The sequence below is a fragment of the Colius striatus genome, chromosome 4 (assembly GCF_028858725.1).
Source record: "Colius striatus isolate bColStr4 chromosome 4, bColStr4.1.hap1, whole genome shotgun sequence".
NCBI classification, from domain to species: Eukaryota; Metazoa; Chordata; class Aves; order Coliiformes; family Coliidae; genus Colius; species Colius striatus.
Window position 1 is genome coordinate 73,760,127 of NC_084762.1, and position 24,364 is coordinate 73,784,490.

The following is a 24,364-nucleotide window of genomic DNA, read 5'->3' on the forward strand; positions in this document are numbered from 1 at the left end:
AAAAGCAGCTTAATCAAGTTTGCTTTGGCTTTCCAAACTGAATCCTTGGATGTCTTTTCTGGACATATGACAGTAGCCCAAATAATACCTTCTATTTATTCAGAGCTTAGACTTAATGGATCTAAAAGCAAGTTGGTATTTTTCGCTGTTTCTTTTAAATGTTGCTGTCTCTCTGTTATATGTGGATTTCAAACTGTTTAATCCTTATTTCCTCTCTCTCTTTGCACTCAACTCAGGCATTTGGCATTGGGATCATGCCAAGGGAAGTGAAGGGGGTTGTGAGCAGCACCAGTACGGCTGAGGGAAACCTAGGAATTGCATCCAGGCTTACAGAGTTTTTGTTCTAGGTTTCTGTTTGCTGTGAAAAGTACTTTTGATGATGTTTCTATGAACATGAAGATTTTTTTCGTCCTATGTCAAACTTAGTCATTGCTTCTGCATTGACTTCTAACAATGCTTATGACTCTCATGTTTTAGTCGTTCTGAGAAAGGGATACCCCAGGGATGCCCCAGAAGGGCAGAGTGAGAATCATTCAGTGCAATTAATATCTTGACTTGTTATATAACCAGCATGCTTATTTCTTATTCTTAATTTCGATGTAGTCTTTATTTAAATAATATGGTATCTTCAGAACTTTTCAACTTCTTCCTTATAATGTACTTTAACACTTTGATTGTTGTTGTCTGTCTCTTCAGGGATGATTCTGTCCCAGAGGATAATATTTGGAGGGGTATCCTCTCTGTGATTTTCTTCTTTCTAATCATCAGTGTTCTAGCTTTTCCTAATGGTGAGTAAGGTTTATTCTGTTTATACTTTACTATTTGTACATCCAAATTTATCTTAATTGCCACTATATTTATTTTTGCTTTTATTAAAGTACCTATTTTTTTTTAATGTGGAGTGGGGTTTTTTTGACCCTTTTGAATTCCTTTATATTCAGGAACAGTCTAAAAATGGATTGCAATCATACAGAGATAACGGTTATTTATAGCTTGTCTGTGTCTAACAAGGAAGTTAGATTCTCCAAAATCAGTGTCTCTAGTTGCAAGTGCACAGTTGTGGCCCAGATTGCTACATACTGATGCCTCCAGATCCTTAAATGATGTTTAAAAGGAGTCTACCTCAGTGTGCTTTAACAGAAGTGTCATGCTTCAAATTCTCAGAGATGTAACACTTTATATAATCACCTTACCAGAAGCTATTGATAGCTGAAATGTCTAAGTCATATTACAATGTAAAACCATAGTAGAAGGTTAAATTAGGCAGAAGTTTTGGTGATTGTGTGAGGAACAGAAAGTGCAGAAAGGTAAAAACTCCTGTGTGACACTTAATTCTGTAGAGGAAATACTATCTTCCTGTTCTGGTGGTATGGGATGGGTTTTTTTGTTGTTCTAGTTCTAGACATTTGTTTATTATTTATTTTTAGCTTTTGCTTATTGCTATCAGCAAGAGAAAAATTCTTGGGTCAAGTCTAAACTGTCTCAGGATTAGCAGTGTTCAGGGAAAAAAAAGAGTTATTTTACACAGGACAGCTTTGTACTTTGGAGTCTGGATGTGCTTTTCTCATATTTTAGGAATCATCAATCCATGCTTTTCACAAAGTACTTCTTGAAAATCTGAGTGCTGGAGAAAAATGAACTTTATGCTTACAGTGATGAAAGAGCGGTCTGCAGTGCATCCTGAAAATATTTGTTCAGCCACTTTTTGCTACCTAAATGTATGATTCATGTTTAGAGATTTTTCCAGTTTCACTAGACTGATCTTCTTTACTTTTCACCTTACCTGAGAAGTTTTAAATCTAATAAAGTCAGTTTAATCACTGACTCTAAAGTAAATAACATTGATACTAGTAAAGTGTCTAGGTAATGTACTTCTCATCAGATGCACAATATTCAGTTTGGAAGTTTTGAGAGGCCTGTTTGATAGCATTTCATGATCATCTGAAGGCTAAGCACCGTGTTTCTTTGCTACACAGAATTCGTGATTGATCACTTTGTTGGGGGCAAGCCATGTATGAGCTGTAGTTTAGAAACCAGATGAAGAGATGCTCAGGTGACACCTGAAATACAGTGTCTGCTGGTCAAACAGTGTATTACTGTTCTGGAAACAACTCCATTAAAATAGTTGAAAACTTTGGCTCTACACTACTGACTGGCAGTCTCATTTTCATCTCTAAAATATGTTACATTTTTTTTCCTTAAACACAGAGCCCCAGCATTCAGGTGTATTATATAGTTTGATGGAAAACTGATCTATGCTCGTGCCAAATCCTTGTAGGAGAGAGGCTCAAATAGATTATGTGTCTTATTGATCTGTCGTGTAATAATAGGCTTTTTATTTACTGTCCACAGGACCTTTTACACGTCCCCACCCTGCAATATGGAGAATGGTTTTTGGTAAGTTTAAATTGTATTTCTGACTTTTTGAGGGCTTCTGCAGAACTGGCCATTTTACCTTTCAAATGAATGGAATTGTCATAAAATGTAATTGTGCATCAAACATCTGCAAATGTGACATCCCTCCCACTTCTGAGCAGTTGCTTATAATCCATTCTCAAATTTGTTTGGGAATGTCACAATATTCATTCTGTTTCAGGATCATGTAAATTAGATCACTAGAAAAGAATAATTAATTCTGATACTACTACTCTGTTTTAATACTATTTTTGTGTTTGTGCTTCCTAATCTTCTTCCCTCATGCCCTTCCTACTGCCACCTTTTCTCACCCTTAAAGATTTGAGTTTTTCATACCTACTACATATATTATCTGACTTCTAAGTAAATCCAGTTTAGTAGGGCACTAGTAATAGCAAAATACACTATTACTTGCTGTCTTTTAAAGTTGTATGGTTTTATATCTTATATACATATTTATTTCATTACTAGTAATAATATTAATATTGTTAATATTAGTAACTTAACATTTCAGAAAAAATACCTGTAAATGGGTTACATTCATAATTTGGAAAACAATTGTATTAACTACAGAACTTATTGAATGAAATGCTTCTCCTTAAACATCTGAATTACATGTTAAAATCAAGGAATTTTATTTTTAAATAATTGAGGAAATATCTTAGACTTTAAGCAGATATGCAGAGATTTAGGCCCATTTGGTTTAAAAGCTCATGTGTTCCTTTTTAAAGGGGACCGTATGTTTCTCTCTCCTACTATCTTATACAGCTAAAAATAAGTAGCCTCCCAAAGTAGCTGATTACTCATCTCTTGACATTGAGAGGATACTGCTGATTAGATAGTACTCATTAAAGAATCTTGCTCCTTGTGAAGTTTGGAAAACATGGGGCCTGGTGCTCATTTCAGATTTCTGCAACTGTTAAGAGGTCATTCTCAATGTTGATTCTGTCAGAGCTTGACTCCCCGTACTTTTGGGAAAAGGCTGCACACAAAATGAAGAGCAACATTTTCTCCTGTGTAATTCTGTTTCTTCTGACGTGGCTTACTTAGCCATACTTGAGGTCACAGACCTGTTCAGTAGATGAAAGGCAGGAGTAGTGAATCCTCCACAAAGCTGTGCTGCTTGCAGTAGCTTGACATCAGTTTACCAGATTGTGTTTAGGATGTACTGTGGAGAACAGTGAATATACTTTCTATTTATGTGTGTGTACTTGAACGGAAGTTGTTTTCTAGCATACACTGGGGATTAATAACAGGTAAGTTTTGGTTATAGTTTTAAATATCTTTTTAGAATTGCTGTAGTTTATTTTGGATGGCAGTTACTAAGTTTATTCACATTAATCTTTCTGCCTTCCATAATATTGCTGCAGGATACAGGTAAGCTTGAATGCTAGACTATGGAGATAGCATTCATGTTCATATGCCTCCTCCAAATGTGGTCTTGGGTATCTGTGAACTTGTGAATAACCTAAAGATATGCTTGCAGCTTCATCTGCCCACAGATCTGCCCTTAGGACTCTTACCTTCTTACAAGTTTTGTGTTTTTTTTTTTAAAGAAAAATCTATATTCAGATATTGGGAGGAGAGAGAGAAGCAGTAGTGTTTCATAATTTATAGTGGTGTGAAAACAAATTGTAATCATCTTTGTCTTTTAAAAGCTTTAAACAGCAAATTTTGCATCTCACACAAGTAATTCAAACATGTATTAGTTTATATTTATAGCTACTCTTAGTTGCCAGCATAGCTCAGAATTGCCAGGTAGTATTCTTAAATTGATTTCTATGTTGAAATCTGCATATAGTCACAGGGACCTGTGTTAGTGAGACCACGATTACTTAAAGCAAAGGGATAGAACTAATCCAATACTGAGGTCCTAATGTGTCCAAGCATCACGTGATTTTTGTTTTGATGGGTTTCATGCGATCAAGCATGTATTACTAGAAACAGGAGGTGATATTAAGGGCAGAGTGCTCAGAGACTGCTATTTGGCTTGTGACTCTTAAGCTTTCTTTTTGTTTGGCCACTGTAGGTAGAAAACTCATTCATCCAAACTGGGCATGCGTAGAGCAACTTTTTGGACTCTTCTGTCCCAAGGAGTTTTGTGAGTGAATGTGATTCTAAATCTGAATCTCTTTGCAGGTCTCAGTGTGCTCTATTTTCTGTTCCTGGTGTTCGTGCTCTTCCTTAACTTTGAGCAGGTAAAAGCAGTGATGTACTGGCTGGATCCTAATCTTCGATATGCCACAAGGGAAGCAGATATTATGGTATGTATCCATGGCACTTTTTTGAACCTTTTGGCTACTTTAAATACGTTTTACACAGATAAGAAGGGATACATCTGAATTTGCTGGTATAAGGAGTGCAAGTTTGTTCCTGTACTTGACAGAGTCAAGGAGACTTTTGCCAACTGTTATTTCTTTACATTGAAATCAATTGTTGTTGAAAAAACACTTTTTTTTTTTGTATTCTTTCTAATGCAGATGTTCATATGGATGTGCAGACAGGAATGTGAGGTATTAGCAGTGAGGTGGCTTTGAATTCCTTTGAGTAATAGATATGAGCCGGGATACTGAAAATAAGCTTAGCAAGGTATCTAAATGAATGGGGTGTGTCCCCAGATCAGTGTTTTTTGATTACTGCAATGCTACAGTTGAAGAACTTCGGTCTTGTCTTACTGTTCTGAGCTTAGTGCATGACTGGCATGCTACTGAGTCTGTGGAAAACCAGGTACAGCAACTGCGGGGCTCTGCTGCCCTCCAGTCACACAGCTAAGTACTGGTACTGTTACCACTGGGGAAATGACTTCTACAGACCATGATCTGCAGTGGCATGGAAAGCCAGGCTTGCTCTTCAGCCTGTTGAGCAGCTTGCAAAGAGTTTTCAATACAGGTAAGGATGCAAGCCAAGATAGTTGAGGCAGTATAAGGAAGCCTGGGAGAAGCATGTGAGGTATGAGGCAGGCAAAGAGAGTGTGAGCAGTTGAGCACCAAGCAGAAAATGATTACTGGGTGGAGAGGCCAGAGTTACCAGTCTTGTTCTCTTTGCTGTCATATCAACTTACTGCCTACCACCTGAGGAGCATGCTTCCTTGCCTTTGGGGTTGTACATCTGCATGCCATGGTCACCTATTGTATAGTAGGTGCTGTTTGTTATTAGACTCATGCCTCAAGTAAGGAAATAGACTGATTGTTTTTGACAAATAGTAGTGTTCTGTCTGTAGGAACAGCAGTGGCTGCAAACTCCCACCCTGTGACATGTAAAGGGGAGTGGAAGTCTTTACAAGTGCAATAAGCTTACATTAGTTGTTCAATAGCAAGGCCTGCATACATACTGCTTACCTGAAAAAACCCTACGTGCTTCAGATATTGCACCTCAACTGACAAGCAGTATGTGCTGTGCAATCCCAACATCCAGAGCAGGCATCTTGGTTTAACCCCAGCTGTCAGATAAGCACCACACAGCTGCTTGCTCCTTCCCTTCCCGTGCCCAGCAAGACCCAGGGAAGAGAATCCAGAGGGTAAAAGTGAGGAAACTCGTGAGTTGAGATAAAGACAGGTTAACAGCTGAAGCAAAACTATGCTCACAGAGCAAACCAAGGAATTCATTCACCCCTTCCCATGGTCAGGCAGGTGGTTCAGTCGTCACCAGGACAGCAGGGCTCCATCATGTGTAACAGTGACTTGGGAAGACAAATGCCATAACTCTGAATGTCCTTTCCCACTTCTTCCTCCTTCCCCAAGCTTTATGTACGGAGTGTGACATCATATGGTATGGGTCAATTGAGGTCAGCTGTCCCAGCCTTGTCCCCTTGCAACTGCTTGTGCACCCCTAGCTCACTTGGTGGGGTGAGCAGCAGAAAAGGCCTTGACTCTGTGTAAACACTGCTTCCCTGTAGATAACACAGGGATGTTTTAGTTACACTGTTTCCAGCACAAGTCCAAACCATAGCCTTATATCAGCTATTAAGGAGAAAATTAACTTTATCCCAGCCAAAACCAGCACAGCAGGGCTGTGGCTTTCTGTTCTGCAGGAGACGTGTGGTAGTGGCGAGGCGTGGGCAGCCTACTGTTAGGGTGGTGGAAGGACACATTGCTAAATGGTGCATGAATGTGGGGGCTAGTGATGTTGCTGAGCAACAAAAGAGAGCTGAGCTGAGCAGTCTGTTAGTAAATCAAATTCACCTGCCTCTCCTGTCATTTAGTTAGAAATAAATAGATTTTGAGTCAGGGGAGGACTAGTATTACTACTGGCACAGAACCACAACACAGTAGATCCCTTGACTATAGCAGTCAGTGGAAACTTACTCTGTATTACTTTGCAGTCTTGGTGCTATCACTTAGAGTAAACTTTTAAAGTGCAACTCTAATGAAGACAGTAGCTTGGTCTTTTGCAAAGGGCTGGCAAAGTTGCTTGACTATAAAAGAAAATTCAACACATTTCATTGTGTGACTGACAGAGCTGCAGCTAGAAAGGTGATATAGAGGGGGGGAAAAGCCCCAGTTAAAAGCAAAAAAAACAACAGCCCTGAAAAAAGCTTATTTTGGGAGTAACCTCATTGTGTTAACTCACAGAATTTCAGATATCATGGTGTAGCTGGGAGCCTGCACCTTCCATTGTGCAGTCAGTATTTCTCATGCTTTTGTTAGGAAACGTAACACAGCAGCTGTAAGGTTTTGTGTGCATGTAGGTCAAGGTACTAAAGTGACTTCAAATGAGAGCTTCCTGACCTGGAATATTCCTCTGGATATTCCTCTGCATGTAAGGAGAAAGAAGCAGAAATGTAGAAGGAAGCTTTAGTGTGTGTAGATTTGTCCACCATTGTGCTGGGGTGCTCTCAGACATGCTGGGAATACAGCAAATGAGCCCGTTCCACATCTCTTTGGGGGCATACACTAAAAGCTGCAGCTTAGACCTCTGTAGGACACGTGGGACACTTGTCTCTGAGTGACCAGCAGCACTGACGTGTGTGAGGCAGCACCCTGCTTTTCTTCAGCCAGCAGGCAGTTTTGTGGTGGGACTTAACTGCCTTGTGAGAGATGGGAGAAGCATTCTGTGAAACTCTGCATCGTCCTTTTTATGGAGATCAGGATTTAACTCTTTCTCTGCCATTTCAGTCTTAACTTGATCATCATTCCTTTGTGCAGAATTAACAATATTGCTCAGACCTGGGAGAGAATCCTTTCTTAATGCAGCAATACCAAGCAGTGCTGTGCTATCACCTGCAGGTGGCAATGTATATTTTAGGAGGGTTGAAGAGCAGAGATTTTTTTTAAATGTGTGTTTCCAATTGAGAATAGTTCAGTTTGTGCTCAGTGACAAGACAGAACTCCACAGATGCAGCCTCCTGATTGCATACATATTTTTTTAAATTGGGCAGTGATTTCTAGCACTTAATGTACAACATGGGAGAGTGCATTTCCTTCATGATTGAGGACTACAATGTTAATGAATATTCTTAAGGAATATGTCACTCATCTGTGAGAGAAAAGTTTTAAGTTCCTTGTATGTATTTTAGTTTGAGTCCTGATAGATAATAAACTAAACATGAGCCAGCAATGTGCCCTCATGGCCAAGAAGGCCAATGGTATCCTGGGATGCATCAAGAGTGTAGCCAGCAGGTCAAGGGAGGTTCTTCTCCCTCTCTACTCTGCCCTGGTGAGGCCTCATCTGGAGTCCTGTATCTAGTTCTGGACTCCTCAGCTCAAGAGGGAGAGAGAACTTCTGGAGAAAGTCCAGTGCAGGGACACCAAGATGATCAAGGGATTGGAACATCTTTCATATGAGGAAAGGCTGTGGGAACTGGGGCTGTTTAGTCTGGAGAAGAGGAGACTGAGGGGAGATCTTTTTAACATTTATAAATATCTAAAGGGTGGGTGTCAGGAGGTTGGAGCATCTCTTTTTTTCTATTGTATCTAATAACAGGACAAGAGGTAATGGGATGAAGCTGGAACACAAAAAGTTCCATTTAAATATAAGAAAAAAATATTTCACTGTTAAGGTGAGGGAGCCCTGGCACAGGCTGCCCAGGGAGGGTGTGGAGTCTCCTTCCTTTGAGATCTTCAAGACCTGCCTGGACATGTTCCTATGTGACCTGATCTAGGTTGACCTGCTTCTGCAGGAGGGTTGGACTAGATGATCTCTAAAGGTCCCTTCCAACCCTTACCATTCTATGATTCAGTGCTGCAACCAAACTTGCTCAATATTAATGTGTCGTAGGAATTTGCTTTTGTGACAAAAATAAAACAAAAAAAGAAACTGATGGACATGGAAGAGAGTAACAAAATATCACAAACTGGTGAAGATTATCTACTGATGAGCCACATCTAAATACTAGGCAGCATAAAAATGGGGAAAGGTGGTTATTTCAAAGACCACAAAGTAAAGCAAATAACTATTTTCTGGAGTATTGTTTGCTGGTTTTATTTTTATTGATTTTTATTGTGGTTGTTCCTCTGACATGTAAGAAATAAATACTCCTTCAGGCACCGAAGTCTATTCCATCTCCCTTCAAATTAGAGCTGTACTGTGATGATACTGAATCTTAATGCTGAAAGTTTTTCTGCAGAGTTTAGAAGGACAAGAAAGCAGAAAAATACATATTTAAATATTTTTTTATAATTTCAGGCTTATTGCACTGCATAGAAAGAAGTTTGTTCATTCTAGTATTTCTAAAGTTGCTTGTCCATTGAGGTTTTTTGGGTGTGGATTTTTAGGTTTTTTTTGTTGTTGTTGTTAGGAGTATGCTGTGAACTGTCATGTTATCACCTGGGAGAGAATCCTCAGCCACTTTGATATATTTGCTTTTGGGCATTTCTGGGGCTGGGCTATGAAGGCTTTGCTGATCCGCAGCTACGGTCTGTGCTGGACTATTAGCATCACCTGGGAGCTCACAGAGGTAGGCCGCCTGTTTATCTTAATTGTAAGCAACTGTATGAGACCTGAATTGTTCTTGGGGGGGGGGGGGAAATGTGAATGTTACTAGAATGACTCACTAGTTTTCAGTATAAATTTACATTTTAAGCCATATAAACCAGATACTGAACAATTGATGCAGTTGCATTAGTGGACAACAGCAAGCTAGGTTTAGGTAAGTGACTCACTACTACTTTAATAGGTGGGAAATCTAAGCCAGCCTCTTGGTGCCATCCGTACTTTTTTCTGTTGTTATGAGAGTAAACACTCATGCGACTTGATGTTGACTGTTATTTCCTGGTTCAGAGCAGTTGTTCTCATTTTTCACCTTGCAATGTCTGTGATCTGCCATCATGATCTCCTTATCCCAAATACAGCACTACTGTATGTTGTTCACATGTGAACTAGCTTAGATCTAGGTTTAGTAGGAGTCACATTTTGTATCAGCAACCATGAATAAACTGGGTTTTTGGGGTACAATTTAATAAAACAAGTGTCTGTGCACTCTAGCCTCCTGACACCATGATTTGGAGGACCACTGGCTTATTTTTGTTATCCAGCTTTAGCACAATTATCCCAAACACATGCTTAAGTTATTTGAGTGTTGACACTTTCAAATTCTACTTTGGCTAAGGTGATATAGAGAGACTTGACTTAGTCAGCTGACTGTTGCTTGGGCTGATGGTCCTTGTTAGATCTGTTTTAAGAATTCAAGCTGATTAATTGCTACTCTAAATATTTTCATTTACATGTTACCTATAGCTCAATTAGTAGAATGTGTCATGTAAAATACAGGGATGTTTTCCCATAAAAATGAGTTTAATTTCATTACATTGACTGGACAATTCAGAGAAAATGGTATGGGCTTTTGAGACAGCAATCTCACCTGTCACACTTAAAATACTAAGTATAGATGTGAACACCTGAATTTAAAGTCTTTAAAATTGTAGTTTTCTGTAGAGCCTTGCTATTTAGAGAATTCTTTGCTCATCTGACAAGGCACTTATAATTCAGAAATAAAGGTAAGAATTTAGTTGTCTAAAACTAAACAGCTGGATTTAACAATACTGGTAACAGTATTTCTTTTTCAAAACACGTTTTTGTTCTGTGGCACTAAAGAATACAGTTTTCTAAGCAATTTTGAAACTGCTTAAAATGGGGTTTTCACAAGTAGCCATCCACAAAAACCAACTTTGCTGGTTATTGTACCCCTTTTTTTCTTCCTCCTTTGGAAGGTTTAAATTTGGGTTTGTTTCTCACGCACTCTTATCGTTCAGTTGATCATCTCACAACCATCACCTTCCATTTGACACCGCTTGAGGTATCTAGTATTCCCTGCTGTTGAAAGGTAGATAATTGGAACAGGCAATGTATTGGGCAAGGTTCAACATATAGAGAGGTTATCACCACTCAAATGGATTTTTAATGAATTAGATAATTCAAAAAAGTCATTAGAAACCTACAGAAGTTATCAGAGCAGCTACATGGGGATTTAGCTGTGCATCTCCTGTTAGCATTAATGGATTTCAGCTGGCTCCCTGTTCTGAAATGGGACACTTGGCTCACATTGTATGCTATCTGAGGAAAGTTGGGATGCAGGCAAACCTTGGTGTCTCATTCTGAGACAACAGCTAGCTCCTTAGAGATGATCTGGCTAACACCTGTGCTCTGTCTTTTGCTGCCTTACTGTCTGTAATTTCTGGTGCTTTTGGCTGGATTATTGAAGACTGAGATTTGTAGCCTAGGACCCCTTTCAGGTTAAATTAATTTAAAACATGAAAGGGAAACTGTAGCAGGATGATGAGCAACATTGTATAGCTTGGGTCCTGACAAGAAATGCAAATTTTCTTTTCTACAGGTTGAAATTCCCGTAGCCTTGTCCAAGATGAACAAGTTGCTTTGCTATGCTTTTGCAAGAGTTTTTAAAGGAACTGTCATTGTCAGTGTCAGTCACTGCAGTTTATTGGAAATGGACCGGTGTTCATTCTTGCTGTATACAGGAAACATCCTTCTTGTTCCTTTTCTCACATTTATGCATCTGTTAACCAGAGATACTTTATAACAAAATCATACCAATAATCTTCCAGAGACACAATGCATGTACATTAACTGACCAAGATTGTATTGTTTGTGTGGAGGTATGAATATGTTCTGGTTTAGGCCCATCAGAAATAAAAAGACCACGATTAGCCTCAAGTACAGAAGACTTGAGGATTGCCAAAGGGCAGGGAGAGCTTAATTGCCACTTAAGGTCCAGGACAAAACAGACCAGGCTACTTGGCTTGGGGAAGAAAACAGAAAGTAATTTAATGCAACATCAACTAAAACATACCATAAAACCCCAAAACACAACCAACGTAAAACAACACAGAGTGATACAATGATGAAGAGTCCAACCAACCCTTTAAGAACACCTTCTCCCGACCCATCCCCTCTTCCCCGGCTCAGAGTCCTGATCATGGTGTTTTTACCTCCTCCCCCCACTCGAACGGCTCAGTGGGGCAGGGAATGAGGGTTTCAGTCAGTCTATTCCTGAGAGCTTCCGCCATTTGTGTCTCCTCAGTGCAGGTGGCCTCCGTACCAGTCCTCTCTGCACCTCTGCAGGGGACCTCACACACCCGGCAGCCCTGCACAGGCTGCTCTGATGGGCGTTTATCCCAAAGGCTGCAGCTCCTCTCTGCCTCTTGTGTGGGGCTGCTCTGCGGTGCGCAGGCTCTCCAACACAGCCTGTGCCGTGGCTGCCTCCTCACACAGTCTGGGTATACTCACCCGGAGCTGCAGGTGGCTCTCAGTCCTGCCATTGCCCTCTATGGGTTGCAGGGGCACAGCCTGCATTCTAACTGTGGCTTGCAGTGGGGTCTCTGGTCTGATGCTCCTCCTTCCTTCCTCCTCCTCTGACTGTGAGGTTTGCTCCGTTGCCTCCATCTTGTACCACTCCTACACCTTCTCCCAAGCACTTCAAATTCCTGTCCCTAAATAGTGATGGCAGAGGCACCAGATTGGCCCAGCCGGGCCGGAGGTGGGTCTGAACCCAGGAGGCAGGGGAAAGTCCAAGAACTTTTTACCCGGTCTTCACTGCAGCCCCTCCCGCTGTTACCAAGCAAAACCAGCTCCTTGCTAAACCATGACAGAACAATCTTCAGTTTGCTATACGTTTTTTTAAACATCTCCTTGAGTATTCCAAAGGGACTGCTTAACAAATGACTATCTCAATTTCTAGACCACAGCTTTTTCAGGCTATTTTTTGGATTGCTGTGGCTTTTCTTGTAAGAGAATACAATTATTTTATCTCAAAGGAGATCAAGAGGCACAGAATCCATTTCTAGCTCTCAGGAAATGATGGTTATATCTTGCATTAAGTCTGGCCAGTTATTTTTCACCTATCAAAAGTGTAAAGTCACTGAATGTATGTGTAAATATATTTAATTGCCTTACTGATGCCCTGTAGTGGTCTTATCTGAGTATTCAGAAAGGAGGAGGTTGCTGTAGAGGTAAATAGTTTGTATGCTTTACAGGGGATATCTTTAAGGGATTAAATCTTAAAGGAACTAAATGTTTTGATATATACAGATGGGGCCAGCTTTGCATTCTGATGTTGGTTTGTTTCTGGCCTGTTTTCTAGTATCTTCATCATAAAAGTACCCTCTTTAGTGCTTGTCAGAGAACAAGCAGGAAAGGAAAGTTGAAATATCCTCTTATTGAGAGATTCTATATCAAGTGTAGCAGCAAAGCTTGTAGTGCCTGAAATATTGGTGAACTCTTAATCTTTTTAAAAGTCACTATGTTTCCTAAAAACAGTAAATGAAATAATTTTGAAAAAGAACAAGTCCTGAATTCCAATGTGCTTTAGTACTGAGAGTTGTTACAAATGCATCCATTCTGCTTACTGCATTTTGTTGCTGGTTTAGAAAACATACTTCTTTAAACTGTTGAGCAAAAATATGGCAAAGATTCTCTTAATTTTTGTTAAAGCACAAAGCACCTTTTATCCAAGAAATGCAGTAGTTATTTCTTGTGTTTCTATGAATGTTTTGTATATCATCTTTGAGAAGGCAAGAGCTGCTTGATATCCTTACATACAGATGAGAAGGAAACTTCTGATGTCTTGTGATGTTCCATCCAAGGCGTTCTGCAGTTAATGGAAGGATGTCCATCAAATTTCAGTGGTTGAATCTCATGTCCTTAAAATGTGACATGTACTGAAAGGATGTTTTTTGAGTGTGTACTTGAAAAGTGAATTTGTATGAATTCTTTGCTGTTCCTCACCCAGAGTCTTTTTGCTGTATTCTGTAGCTCTTCTTCATGCACCTTCTGCCTAATTTTGCTGAATGCTGGTGGGATCAAGTCATTTTGGACATCCTGCTTTGTAACGGGGGTGGCATCTGGTTGGGCATGGTAGTTTGTCGTTTCTTGGAGATGAGGACCTATCACTGGGCAAGCTTCAAGTAGGTCTAAATTAAAGCTTGATTAAAAACTGTTTGATATTATAATATTAAGTTAATTTCCTTGGGAAACAGACCTTCTTTGCCTATGTAAATTGTGTGTGGACATAAGGAGCATGCAGTTTGCACATGCTGACATTGCTGTATATTTAAAATGTTAAAAATCCATCTCACAGTAATGCTACTGTACAGCATAAATGTGTGAATATGACTGTATATATAATTTTCAGTAGTAAATCTATATTTGCATTTTCACTTTATTTGGTCCAAGTTAAACTTTGAAGAAGGCAGTGAACAAAAAAAATTGTAATAGTTTTTTCTCATTGTACAATATTTTTAAACTAGATTCTTTGGCAAGGCATTAGCCTGACAATCTGTCAGCACTAGCTGTAATTGCAGACAAGAAATCGTGCTGATTGTACCCCATTGCTGACCCTCTGTAATAAATGGAGTAATTGCAAAATTACGTAGCACTTGTTGAGTAAAAGTGCAACAGCTTGTGGCATAGTAAATGTCAGTTCCTACCTGTCTTGGTAAGGTTTCTTCCACAGTTTTTTGTCCCTCTCCTGCCTTCTTCCCTTCCAGTTGGTCGCAAGCATGGCTACCTGTGTGTTACCAATGGAACTGATGAAAGAAGACAGAGTACAATGAATTGCTAAAGGATATTGCCTTGAGAGATGGAAAAGAAGCTCAAATCTTTACTTCCAAATTTGTACCCTACACGAACTTCTGCTTTTTTACTTACAAAGTTGTTGGCCGCTCTGAGATTTTTTCCTGCATTTCAGTTCAGGAGGAATAATGAACATTATAAAGTTGATGGTCTCTAGTAAATTCTCTAAAAATAGAAAGTTAAAACATCAAAATATCTGTGGCAGCGCTAGTCTTTACTGTCTTTGTGGAATGTTTTTTCCTCACGTTCTTGTAAATGCATGAGTAGAATATATTTTTTTGACCTTTAACATGAAGAGGAGCTGCATAAAATGAGAAGCTTTTGCTTTTGCCCTTTTGTTTTCCTTTTATTTTTTCATTGAATCAACATGGATCTTAAAGATTATGATGTTTCCCCTAACATAAGATCTCAGTAGCCTATAAGAACACAAGTATCAGAAATAGCAAATCTCTATCTATCTTCTTTTTTGTTCAGAAGGGCCAGGGAAATACCAGGATGAAAAGGGGTTTCTAGCCCTGCCAGTTTTCCTTCAGGAAGGAAACTGATTTTTTCTTAGATTCCCTGACCTTTAGATGCTGTTCCTCATCTGAATTGATGTTATCAAAAACAAGAACCAGTAACACATCTGATAGGTGAACCTTCAATCACATCCCTTTTTCAAAGGGAATTTAAAAGCCACCTAGCTTTTAATGGTAGTATTACATCTTTCCAGAAGATTCCTGTGCCTCTAATATCAGAGCAGCAGTGTTTTGTGTGTGCTGGAAGTGCAATACTTTCAAATCTCTGGAGCCAGCTGCTTTTGCAGTTAATGAATCTGACAGATTGTTGAAGGATTCATATTAGTGAGCTCTAGAACAGGGAGTCTTTGAGAAAACAGCAGTAGCACTGTAGACTTGGAAGAAATAGCCTCTAGATTTTCCAAGGAGGTTGCAGAATTGCACTACTTGTTTCTTTCCTTCATGGAGAGAATGACAGATATGTTTTATATTTAGTTAATGAGGATAGAGGAGGGTGGATTTTCATACCAGAATGCATTCTGACTAAAATGCTTAATAGATTTTATTTCTTAATTTACCTTTGCCTGGCACACAATTGTGTCCATGTAGGTTGCTGCTATCAAGGGAAAATGTGTGTTTTTTCTGAAATCTCAATATTGCAACTATTACTTTCTCTTTTCTTCTTGCATATTGGTTGTATTTACCAATATGCCATTCTCTTTTTCTAGGGACATTCACACAACCACAGGGAAAATCAAAAGGGCTGTATTACAGTTTACCCCAGCCAGCTGGACCTATGTTCGCTGGTTTGACCCCAAGTCTTCATTTCAAAGAGTGGCTGGAATCTACCTTTTCATGATCATTTGGCAGGTAAGAAATAAATTACGTGAAATCAGAGCTGCCATCAGCTCAGTTACTTATTGGCTGTGTTTGGCTGAAAGATATTCTAATGCAGTGTATGTCTGTGATTGAAGTGCACCATTAACTGAATTGATAATACAGAGTTAGTCAGGGCATTGTTTGCAGGAGTTATGTGATAGTTCAGGAGTGAAATTACAGAATCTTTGGAAAAACCCAAATGTTACAGATTGCTGTACTGGCCATCAGATTGCTCTTGGAAATTGACAGTTTTTAAAACTGCTAAATAGTGGGGTTTTAGAGTAGGTTTTCTGTTGTTTTGGTTTTGTCGGGTGGGATTTATAAAAAAAAATTGTTTTTCTTTCCTGTTGAATTGTTGTTGAATCTCAGAATTCTGGCCTTGAGCCGGCAAGATTCTCGGGTATGTCCCAGCTGCATTGGTACTTCATTACTCAAATCCTAGCAGGCTTCACTAAAACTTTGTCTTTGTTTTGGTGTTTTATGTTTTTTTTAGTGTATTTACTGAATTTAGTTTTTAAAGGAGAATCAGAAGTGTTTCATATACTTTTTAAAATAAAAACAATAATATAGTCTCTTCTACTCCTCTACCAAATTCATTCATAGCTGATTTAAGATATGAAAGTTATTACAAGACATTTGAAGTGTAAAGTAGTATCTAGTCTGTTGTGGGTTTCTGCAAGGAGAGCAAATACTTTTACAAAGGTGTCTAGGGGAGAAGTCTTTGTTTACTAGTATATTCCTTGCTTGTTCTGAAGTGGGAGTCTTAGATTCTTTAAATCCTGGATCTAACCAGCAGGGCTGTAGTGCAGCATAAATAGTTTTCCTTCTGTGTTTTAATTTCCATATTCATCTTCCATACTGATAATTTTCTGTAATGATGCATTAAGAGTTACATAAGTTGTACACTACCAACTGTTTATTTTTTCCTAGCTGACTGAGTTGAACACATTCTTTTTGAAACATATCTTCGTGTTCCAAGCAAGCCACCCTTTAAGCTGGGGGAGAATTCTGTTCATAGGAATCATAACAGCACCCACTGTAAGGTAATTTTCCAAATACTGTGTACGTGCTACAGTTCATGGCAAAAAGTTAATACTAAGCATCACGTGCTATGCATAAGGCCTCAAAGTTTCATTTTTGTAACAACTTAAACACCAACCTCATTGTGTAAAATCACCATCCTTATTGTGCTTAAAACATCAGCCTTATTGTGTCTAAAATATCACTCCATCTGTTCGGCCTTCAATTAGTTTTCTCTCACACTATGGTTATGCTTACCTTACATTTAGTTAACTTTATATTATTGTTAGTTACATATGTTACAATTTATTAGTCAAGTACAATCAATCATATAATGCTAAATTGAATGCTCTATTCAGTCTTCTAACAATGCTTAGTTTAATGTCCTGTCCTGTCTTCTTGCTTTGACCTTGTTTCTGTTACAATCTGCTGTTTCGGTTTTCCCCTTGCTCAAACTTGCTATCACATAGGCATTCCTTTCTGTCCTTTTTTGCTGTAGAAGGCAATTCAAAGACAAACTGCAGACTTTCTTTGTTTCTGACTGACTCCATAACATTCTTTATAGCCCAGGCCCCAACACATCTTAAACATCCTATAAGCTCCTGAAGAGCTGAGCTTTTAAGTATTTTTATGTATTTTCCAATCTGTAAAAGTCCTTATTCTCAAAAAGTCCGTGTGTTGTTGGATTAAGAACGCTTGTCTTCTCTGTCAGTGGAAACTGGAAACAGAGACTGAGAAAAGAAAGTGGTTCCACTTCTTTGGAATTCTCTTCTGTAGACTCTTAAATTAGGAGCATAAAGGACATAAAGAACAGAGCAGAGTGGTCTCCAGACTGTTCATAAAATAGTGAGAAATTATGCTCTGTTTTTGAGAGGAAAACCTGCCAGTAGTTAGAGCACTCACCTAGGGCTCAATATTGAGAGTGGTTCTGTTTAATACCTTTATCAATTATGTGGATGAGGGGATCGAGTGCACTCTCAGTGCATTTGGTGACAACACCAAGTTGGGCAGATGTGTACATCTGCTTGAGGGCAGGAAGGCTCTTCAGAGGGACCTGGACAGGATGGAGCGATGGGCCGAGGCCAATTGTATGAGGTTCAACAAGGCCAAATGCCTGCACTTGGGCCATAACAACCCCAGGCAACACTACAGGCTTGGGGCAGAGTGGCTGGTAAGGGAAAAGACCTGGCAGTGTTAATCAACAGACTGCTGAATATGAGCCAGCAGTGTGCCCAGATGGCCAAGAAGGCCAATGGCATCCTGGCTTGTATCAACAATAATGTGACCTGGGAAGTGACTGTCCCCTTGTACTTGGCTCTGGTGAGGCCACACCTCAAATACTGTGTTCACGTCTGGGCACCTCACTACAAGAAGGACATTGAGGTACTGGAGCGTGTTCAGAGGTGGGGAACAAAGCTGATGAAGAGTCTGGAGGACAAGTCTTATGAGGAGCAGCTGAGGGAGCTGGGATGTTTGGCCTAGAGAAGAGGAGGTTGAGGGGAGACATGATCAGTGTACAACTATCTGAAAGGATGTTATAGTAAGGTGGAGGTTGGTCTCTTCTCTCTAGTAATTAATGATAGCACAAGAGGGAATGGTCTCAAGTAGCCTCAGGGGACATTTAGATTGATATTAGGAAGAACTTTTTCACTGAGAGATTTGTTTAACACTGGCACAGGCTGCCCAGGGAGGTGGCAGAGTCACCATCCTTGAAGATATTTAAAAGATGCTTAGATTAGGTGCTAAGGGACATGGTTTAGTGATGGGCTTGGCAGTGTGAGATTAGTGGTCAGACTTGATGATCTTAATAATCTTTTCCAACCAAAATGATTCTATGATTCTGTGGTATGGAATAGCAGAAACTATAAACTTGGTTTCTTCCAAGTTTAAAACCCACATCTGAAGAAAATGCTATTGTTAATAATTTAAAGACAAACTGTGAAAAAAGTGAGGGATTTTCTAATTCTTTAAAGGCTCTTGTGCTTTACCTAAAAGAATTGGAGATTCAGTGGAGAGGCAGGAAACAAAAATATAGCTTTGTTAGCCTACTAGTTTGGGTACTTTCCCAGTCCTTGCTCTCTGGATTGTTTTCTGTGTTGATTCAAGCTATTTGATCTATGTGATAATCTGTCCTACTAGAATTGAAGCCATCTGGTAGACATAGAGCATGATTGCATGTGATTTTAGCCATCAGCACTTCATTTTCGGTATAGATACACTTGTAACATAAACTTGTTTTCTAAATGTAAATACTCTGGGGACTTTCAGCTCCACTGAAGAATTTTCTTGTTTCCTTTCTCAGGCAATACTATGCATACCTCACAGATACACAGTGCAAGAGGGTGGGAACTCAGTGCTGGGTGTTTGGGTAAGTGTTCTTGCTGCATTCTTGAAGCACTTGGACAAGTGTTAAGTGTGAGTCCAGCGTGAGAACAGGCTTTGCATGAAGCCAGTTGTTGTGTCATTTTTTGTTTATAAAGAACAGTATGGAGAGTTTTTCTTTTTTGGCAAGTTCAGAGGAAAGGAAAAATCTGGATTTGGATGAAAGTGATGGAACGAGTAAGAACAGGAAAAAGAACTAGAAACTATTGGATAAAGCTGGGCTCCTCCAAAGTTGCATTACCTTGCTGTCTGTGTTCTCAGTCAGGTGAAAAAGATGGAGCTTTTGACTCTACTTTTTGCCTATCATTGGAGCAATATTTATCTAGCTGCCAAAGTGGGCATTGCTGCTGTAAACAGAGTCACAACAGATAACAGCAAAACAAACCACGATTCTCAACTATTACTATTCTAGTCTGAAACAGGGAAAAGAATAACACTCTGAACTATAGTTACCTTGGCTACAGTCTCTTTCAACATGTCTCTTGGAGGAGGCCTTTAAATTAAGAGTTTGCTGGATGCTTCTGCTGAGAACTTCTTTCTCTAGATGGCTTGACTGAAATGTCCCATTCTGGAAACATGAAGTATGTGCTATAGTAGCATTGTAAATGTTCTTGTAAATAAGCAGCATTGTAGTGCCCCTTTTGAATTATGACTTGGAAGCTTACAAATAGAAAAACATAGAAGATCTTAAATGACATCTTAAAAAGTAAATTGGAGTAGTATTTCAATGAGCCTTAAAATACTGAGATACAATTTAGAGGCAGAGCTGTGACAAACTTCTCACCTTTACTGTTAGTTTTATGGATGTTAGAGTTTTAGGAACAGTGCTGGGCTGGAAGGCATATTTCCAGCTGCACTACACCACTGTAAAGAATGCCCCTTTCTCAACACTTAATAGAGATGAGAGCACAGCATGCTGCAATGTAATCAAAGGGATTTCTACTCTTGTTTTAAATGTACCCTGGAGAACGTGACACACGTCTCCTTAGGTTTGACTGGAGCTTAAACATTCACCTCTTTCACCTTCCTACATTGATCTGTCACTGTCGTCTTATATTTTTGCAAGCCTAAGCCTCCTTACTTAGGGAGGATCCCCCTTCTTGAAACATGTTATGATTCCTAAAGAGAGTTGTAACATACACAGTCCTTTAAAAAGGGTTTTTAACGGTCATGGCAGAATAACCTGTCTTTCTGGGTTTTGTACGGATGGTGCCTTAATACTGAAGATAACTAATTAATCACACAGTTAATATGACTACTTAATTTACAATTAGAATCAAATAACCTTGCTTTGTTAAAGCATAAACATCTTGGTAGTTACAAATCAGCCATATGAATATTTTAGAGATACGTGTTTGGATACAGATGTGTTACTGAAATCTGTCTTCAGGAATTGAGACGTTTATATGGACTGGAACAGACTGCCCATATGGGTTGTGGAGTCTCCTTCTCTGGAGACATTCAAATCCCACATGAGCAAGCTCCTGTGTGATCTATTCTAGGTGGTCCTGCTCTGGCAGAGGGGTTGGACTAGATGATCTTTCAAGGTCCCTTCCAACCCTTAAGATTCTGTGATTCTGTGAAAAAAAGAAATTTTGTCAACTATAGGTGGCAGTTTTAGAGTCTTAGAGAAGACACATTTTAAATAATTTTATTATTTTGGGGAAGAATTTTCCAGTTCTGCTTTATGAAGAAAGCAGGCTGAACTCATCAAGGCGAAAGCACGTGTACATACTCTTCTGCAAACTGAAGGGAAATATGATGCTGAATGTTTACCTTCAGGCTCTGAAAAATTAAGGATTACAGGAAACAATCATCCTTGGTTCAGAGCTGTCACTGACTGAACGCATTGATGTCACATATGTCAATAAAGAGATGCCTAAATATATCTCTAGGATTGCATAAGAAAAGCTGCCAAGATAGTGTTCTCCTACAGTATGATCTAGTTGTGGGAAGTGTTCATGGAGTAAGTTTTCTTGTTGATACTGCGTCCTTCTGTAATCTGATAGAAAAACCAAAACAACACTAGGAGTTCTGTTGTTTGTTGGAAAAGCAGTGCTCTTCTAGTAATTTAACTATCGAGAATATAATTTCTGAACCAATAATAGTAAGTATATAGAATATCCATATCTGTGGTGATATAAGACACACATCTAAAGGCACAAATTGAATTTAATATGGGCAGTAAGTGATGTAAGGCATGAACAAGGCCAGTGCAACAGCTCTGCTGGAAACTGCACCATTTTCATGAAGATGAAGCCTTTCAAAAAGGACTCTGTTACGATGTTACAAGACCATTTTGATTGAATAAAAACTTGCAATGTCTTTAGTTGCATTGAGTATTCTCCTCACCCTTCACTAAGACATCTTTCACTGTTAGCATTCCTCTGTCTTTTGTTTATCATGTCTTTAACTGTAATAGCTGTTCTGTTGTACAATGCACTTAACCAAGTATTTTTTACAAGAATAGGAAGAATGTACAAATGCAGCACAAACAGCTGTGTTGTTTTTTCGAGTCTTTGTTGAAAGTAGCCCATTGTCTTGTTTATACCTCTGAGTATATCATACCCTTATATGTTTGTTTCCTGATAGTGATCTTTCTGTTCCCACTGCTCTAATTCAGTTTAACTGTTTTTTAATCTATATCTGGATCAGTTAGAGTAACATAAAACCAAGAAAGCAAAGTAGTTGGTGACCCAACAGTAATGCTGCTCTCAAGTTCTAACTAATACGCACCTCATTAGTTTGCAGTCTTGGTCAATTAGGTGCTAATTCCACAATTTTAAGTTTTGTCTGCACTTACCATACTGTAAGTCACATCAGATGGTACAGAGAAAGCTGTAATTCATTGCTTACACTAGGACCATCTCTGCCATACCAGTGGTTAAGTCATGTACACATTTTTCCTCTCTTTCACAGAGGGGTCTGGGTGCCATCTGCCGGGTAGTAGAGCTGTTTTTAGCAGTTGCCTGGTTGTGGAGACTGCTAGTAGGGAATGTGTCTTGCAGTGTCGAGCTTGGGAGAGCAGAACACTAGACCTGGTGTAAAGTCTGTCTGCACATGTTTGAGGAGGAGTATCCATGCATGTGCTCACATATACAGCCTCAAAGTTGCTATCGATCAACTAAGTATTTCTTTGTCATTTGCTTCAGCTTGAGAAGAGACAGTTTTCTACACTGTTGCTTCACCAGTTGTGTTTCTCTGCTTGTATTTGTTACAAATAAATAATTTTATGTCCAGGATCTATACAAACTAAATGTATTTCTATGGCAGATGATGGAAGCTTTGGATTCATAGCCTTTTGTTCCACACCAGTGCACGGGACAAGCCTCCATAGCTTTGAGCTGGAAAAGATGTAAACATCAATTTTTGCTCTCATTTCTTCCAAAATCTTCTGATACTGTGGTGTGGGCCTGAGTTTACACATAAAGCAAAGCAAATGCATGTATTCTCAGAGAACTTGAAATGCTATTTCCTGTTATTTTTCTCATTAAAATCCACCTGAAGCAAGTAAAATAGTCTATTTAGAATTATAGTAAATTTACATCCAGTAGAGAAATACCCAAAGCACAGTCCTAGTTAACCCAACAGGGTGTCTGTTAGCTCAGCATGGAAAAGAAATTTGTACCTGCTGAGGACTGAAGCACAGTGGTAGGTATAAACAGAAATTCTCTGCAATTGGCACGTGCTCCTGCTTGTTCCCTGGACAAGGAGAGGCTTGCAGAATTGTGAACTGCCAGTTGATCACTTTTTGCATGCAGTTTATGCATAAAAACTTGCATTATTTTTTTTTTTCAATAAAAGAAAGAAAAACAAATGGAAAGAAAAATAAAATTCCCAAAGAGTTTTAGTTAATGGTGGTGTTGGGAAGGTGTGAGCTCACTACAGAGGAGTGCTTGTCTTGTTTAGAGCTGACAGTCTAGGGTCTGAGTTTTGACCATGTGAGTTAAATCCTTATTGTTTGTAACCAGTTTTCCTCCCCCATCTTTTATTTACCCACAGGGTTATTGCTTTCCTTGAAGCTATTGTGTGCATAAAGTTTGGACAGGATCTTTTTTCCAAAACACAAATCCTATATGTTGTGTTTTGGCTTCTCTGTGTGGTAAGTGAAATTCCTTGTGTGAAACTTAAAACATAACAAAATCAGTGAAAGCATCTAAATAGCTTCCTCACCAGAACATTGTGGAGGAATGCTGGTGCAGATCTTTGTGCATGTCCTAGGAAAAGCATATGCTAGTTCACTTACAACACACTTTGAAGGGACTCGAATAACTTTTTTTTCCTTACTTCTTGCCATAGGAGAATAAAGCTACTTTACCAGTGCTTAATGAAACAAACACTAGTTAAAGGGTGCTTTGTCTTTATGAGAGAAAAGGTCAATTTGATTGAGACTGGCTTTGATGGTGCTTGCTATAGTGCCCACTGGAAAGGAACAAGAGTTAATGAATAGCATTAATAAGTAATGCATGTTGTTTCACACAGAATTCTTACAACTATATAAACAACCCTGCCTTATCAGGCAAATTGTTCTCACTCAGCCTGTGACTTTCTGTACTTCAGCGTGATTACTGCAAATACAGCATGAAGTGCCCATTTTATAGCAGTAAATGGATGGTTGTCTTGCCAGACTTGTAACTCCAATGCCAAACACTTTTTAATGGTCAGAGAAAGGCATTTGTAATTGGCTGGCAGATAAATACTTCTCCCTTCTTGTTGGGAGCACAGCTTGAATAGGTGAGTTCAAGGTCAGAACTTATTGTCTTATATAACATGACAATTTTATTCCTGCAACTTCAGAGGAGAAAAGTATTGAATTGCTTTGCGATCAGAGCGCCACAAAACCAAACATGTAACCGAGCCTGAAACATGGGGCAGCGAGAAGGAGAATACGTTTTCCTTCCAGACTGATTGTTCCTAATAATACACCTACAAGTACTTGCCTACAAGTGCCTGCCAACTGCATTTCTATTATAACCGTACAGGGTGAGGACAAAAATCATATTGACTTATTGTATATGGGTGATCTGTATGCATTCTCTTACCCTCATTGAGAATTGGTCTACACACCCAATGGTGGCAGAATGTATGTGTACCTTAAAGTTGAAGCACAAGTCTTATTTATGCTGACAAAAGATGCAGTCAGAAAC

General features: G+C 39.2%; 1 protein-coding gene across 2 annotated transcripts in view; it reads left to right on the forward strand.

The window, feature by feature from the left end:
• PTDSS1 (phosphatidylserine synthase 1) overlaps positions 1-24,364 on the forward strand; it is a 34,481-nt gene that overhangs the window by 4,758 nt on the left and 5,359 nt on the right. For both annotated transcript variants that reach the window (XM_061995029.1, XM_061995030.1), the window contains exons 2-10: positions 697-788; positions 2,353-2,397; positions 4,555-4,679; positions 9,152-9,310; positions 13,621-13,772; positions 15,665-15,806; positions 16,746-16,858; positions 19,138-19,203; positions 23,220-23,319. In XM_061995029.1, the coding sequence (XP_061851013.1) occupies positions 697-788; positions 2,353-2,397; positions 4,555-4,679; positions 9,152-9,310; positions 13,621-13,772; positions 15,665-15,806; positions 16,746-16,858; positions 19,138-19,203; positions 23,220-23,319 (994 nt within the window). The remainder of the gene's footprint in view (positions 1-696; positions 789-2,352; positions 2,398-4,554; positions 4,680-9,151; positions 9,311-13,620; positions 13,773-15,664; positions 15,807-16,745; positions 16,859-19,137; positions 19,204-23,219; positions 23,320-24,364) is intronic.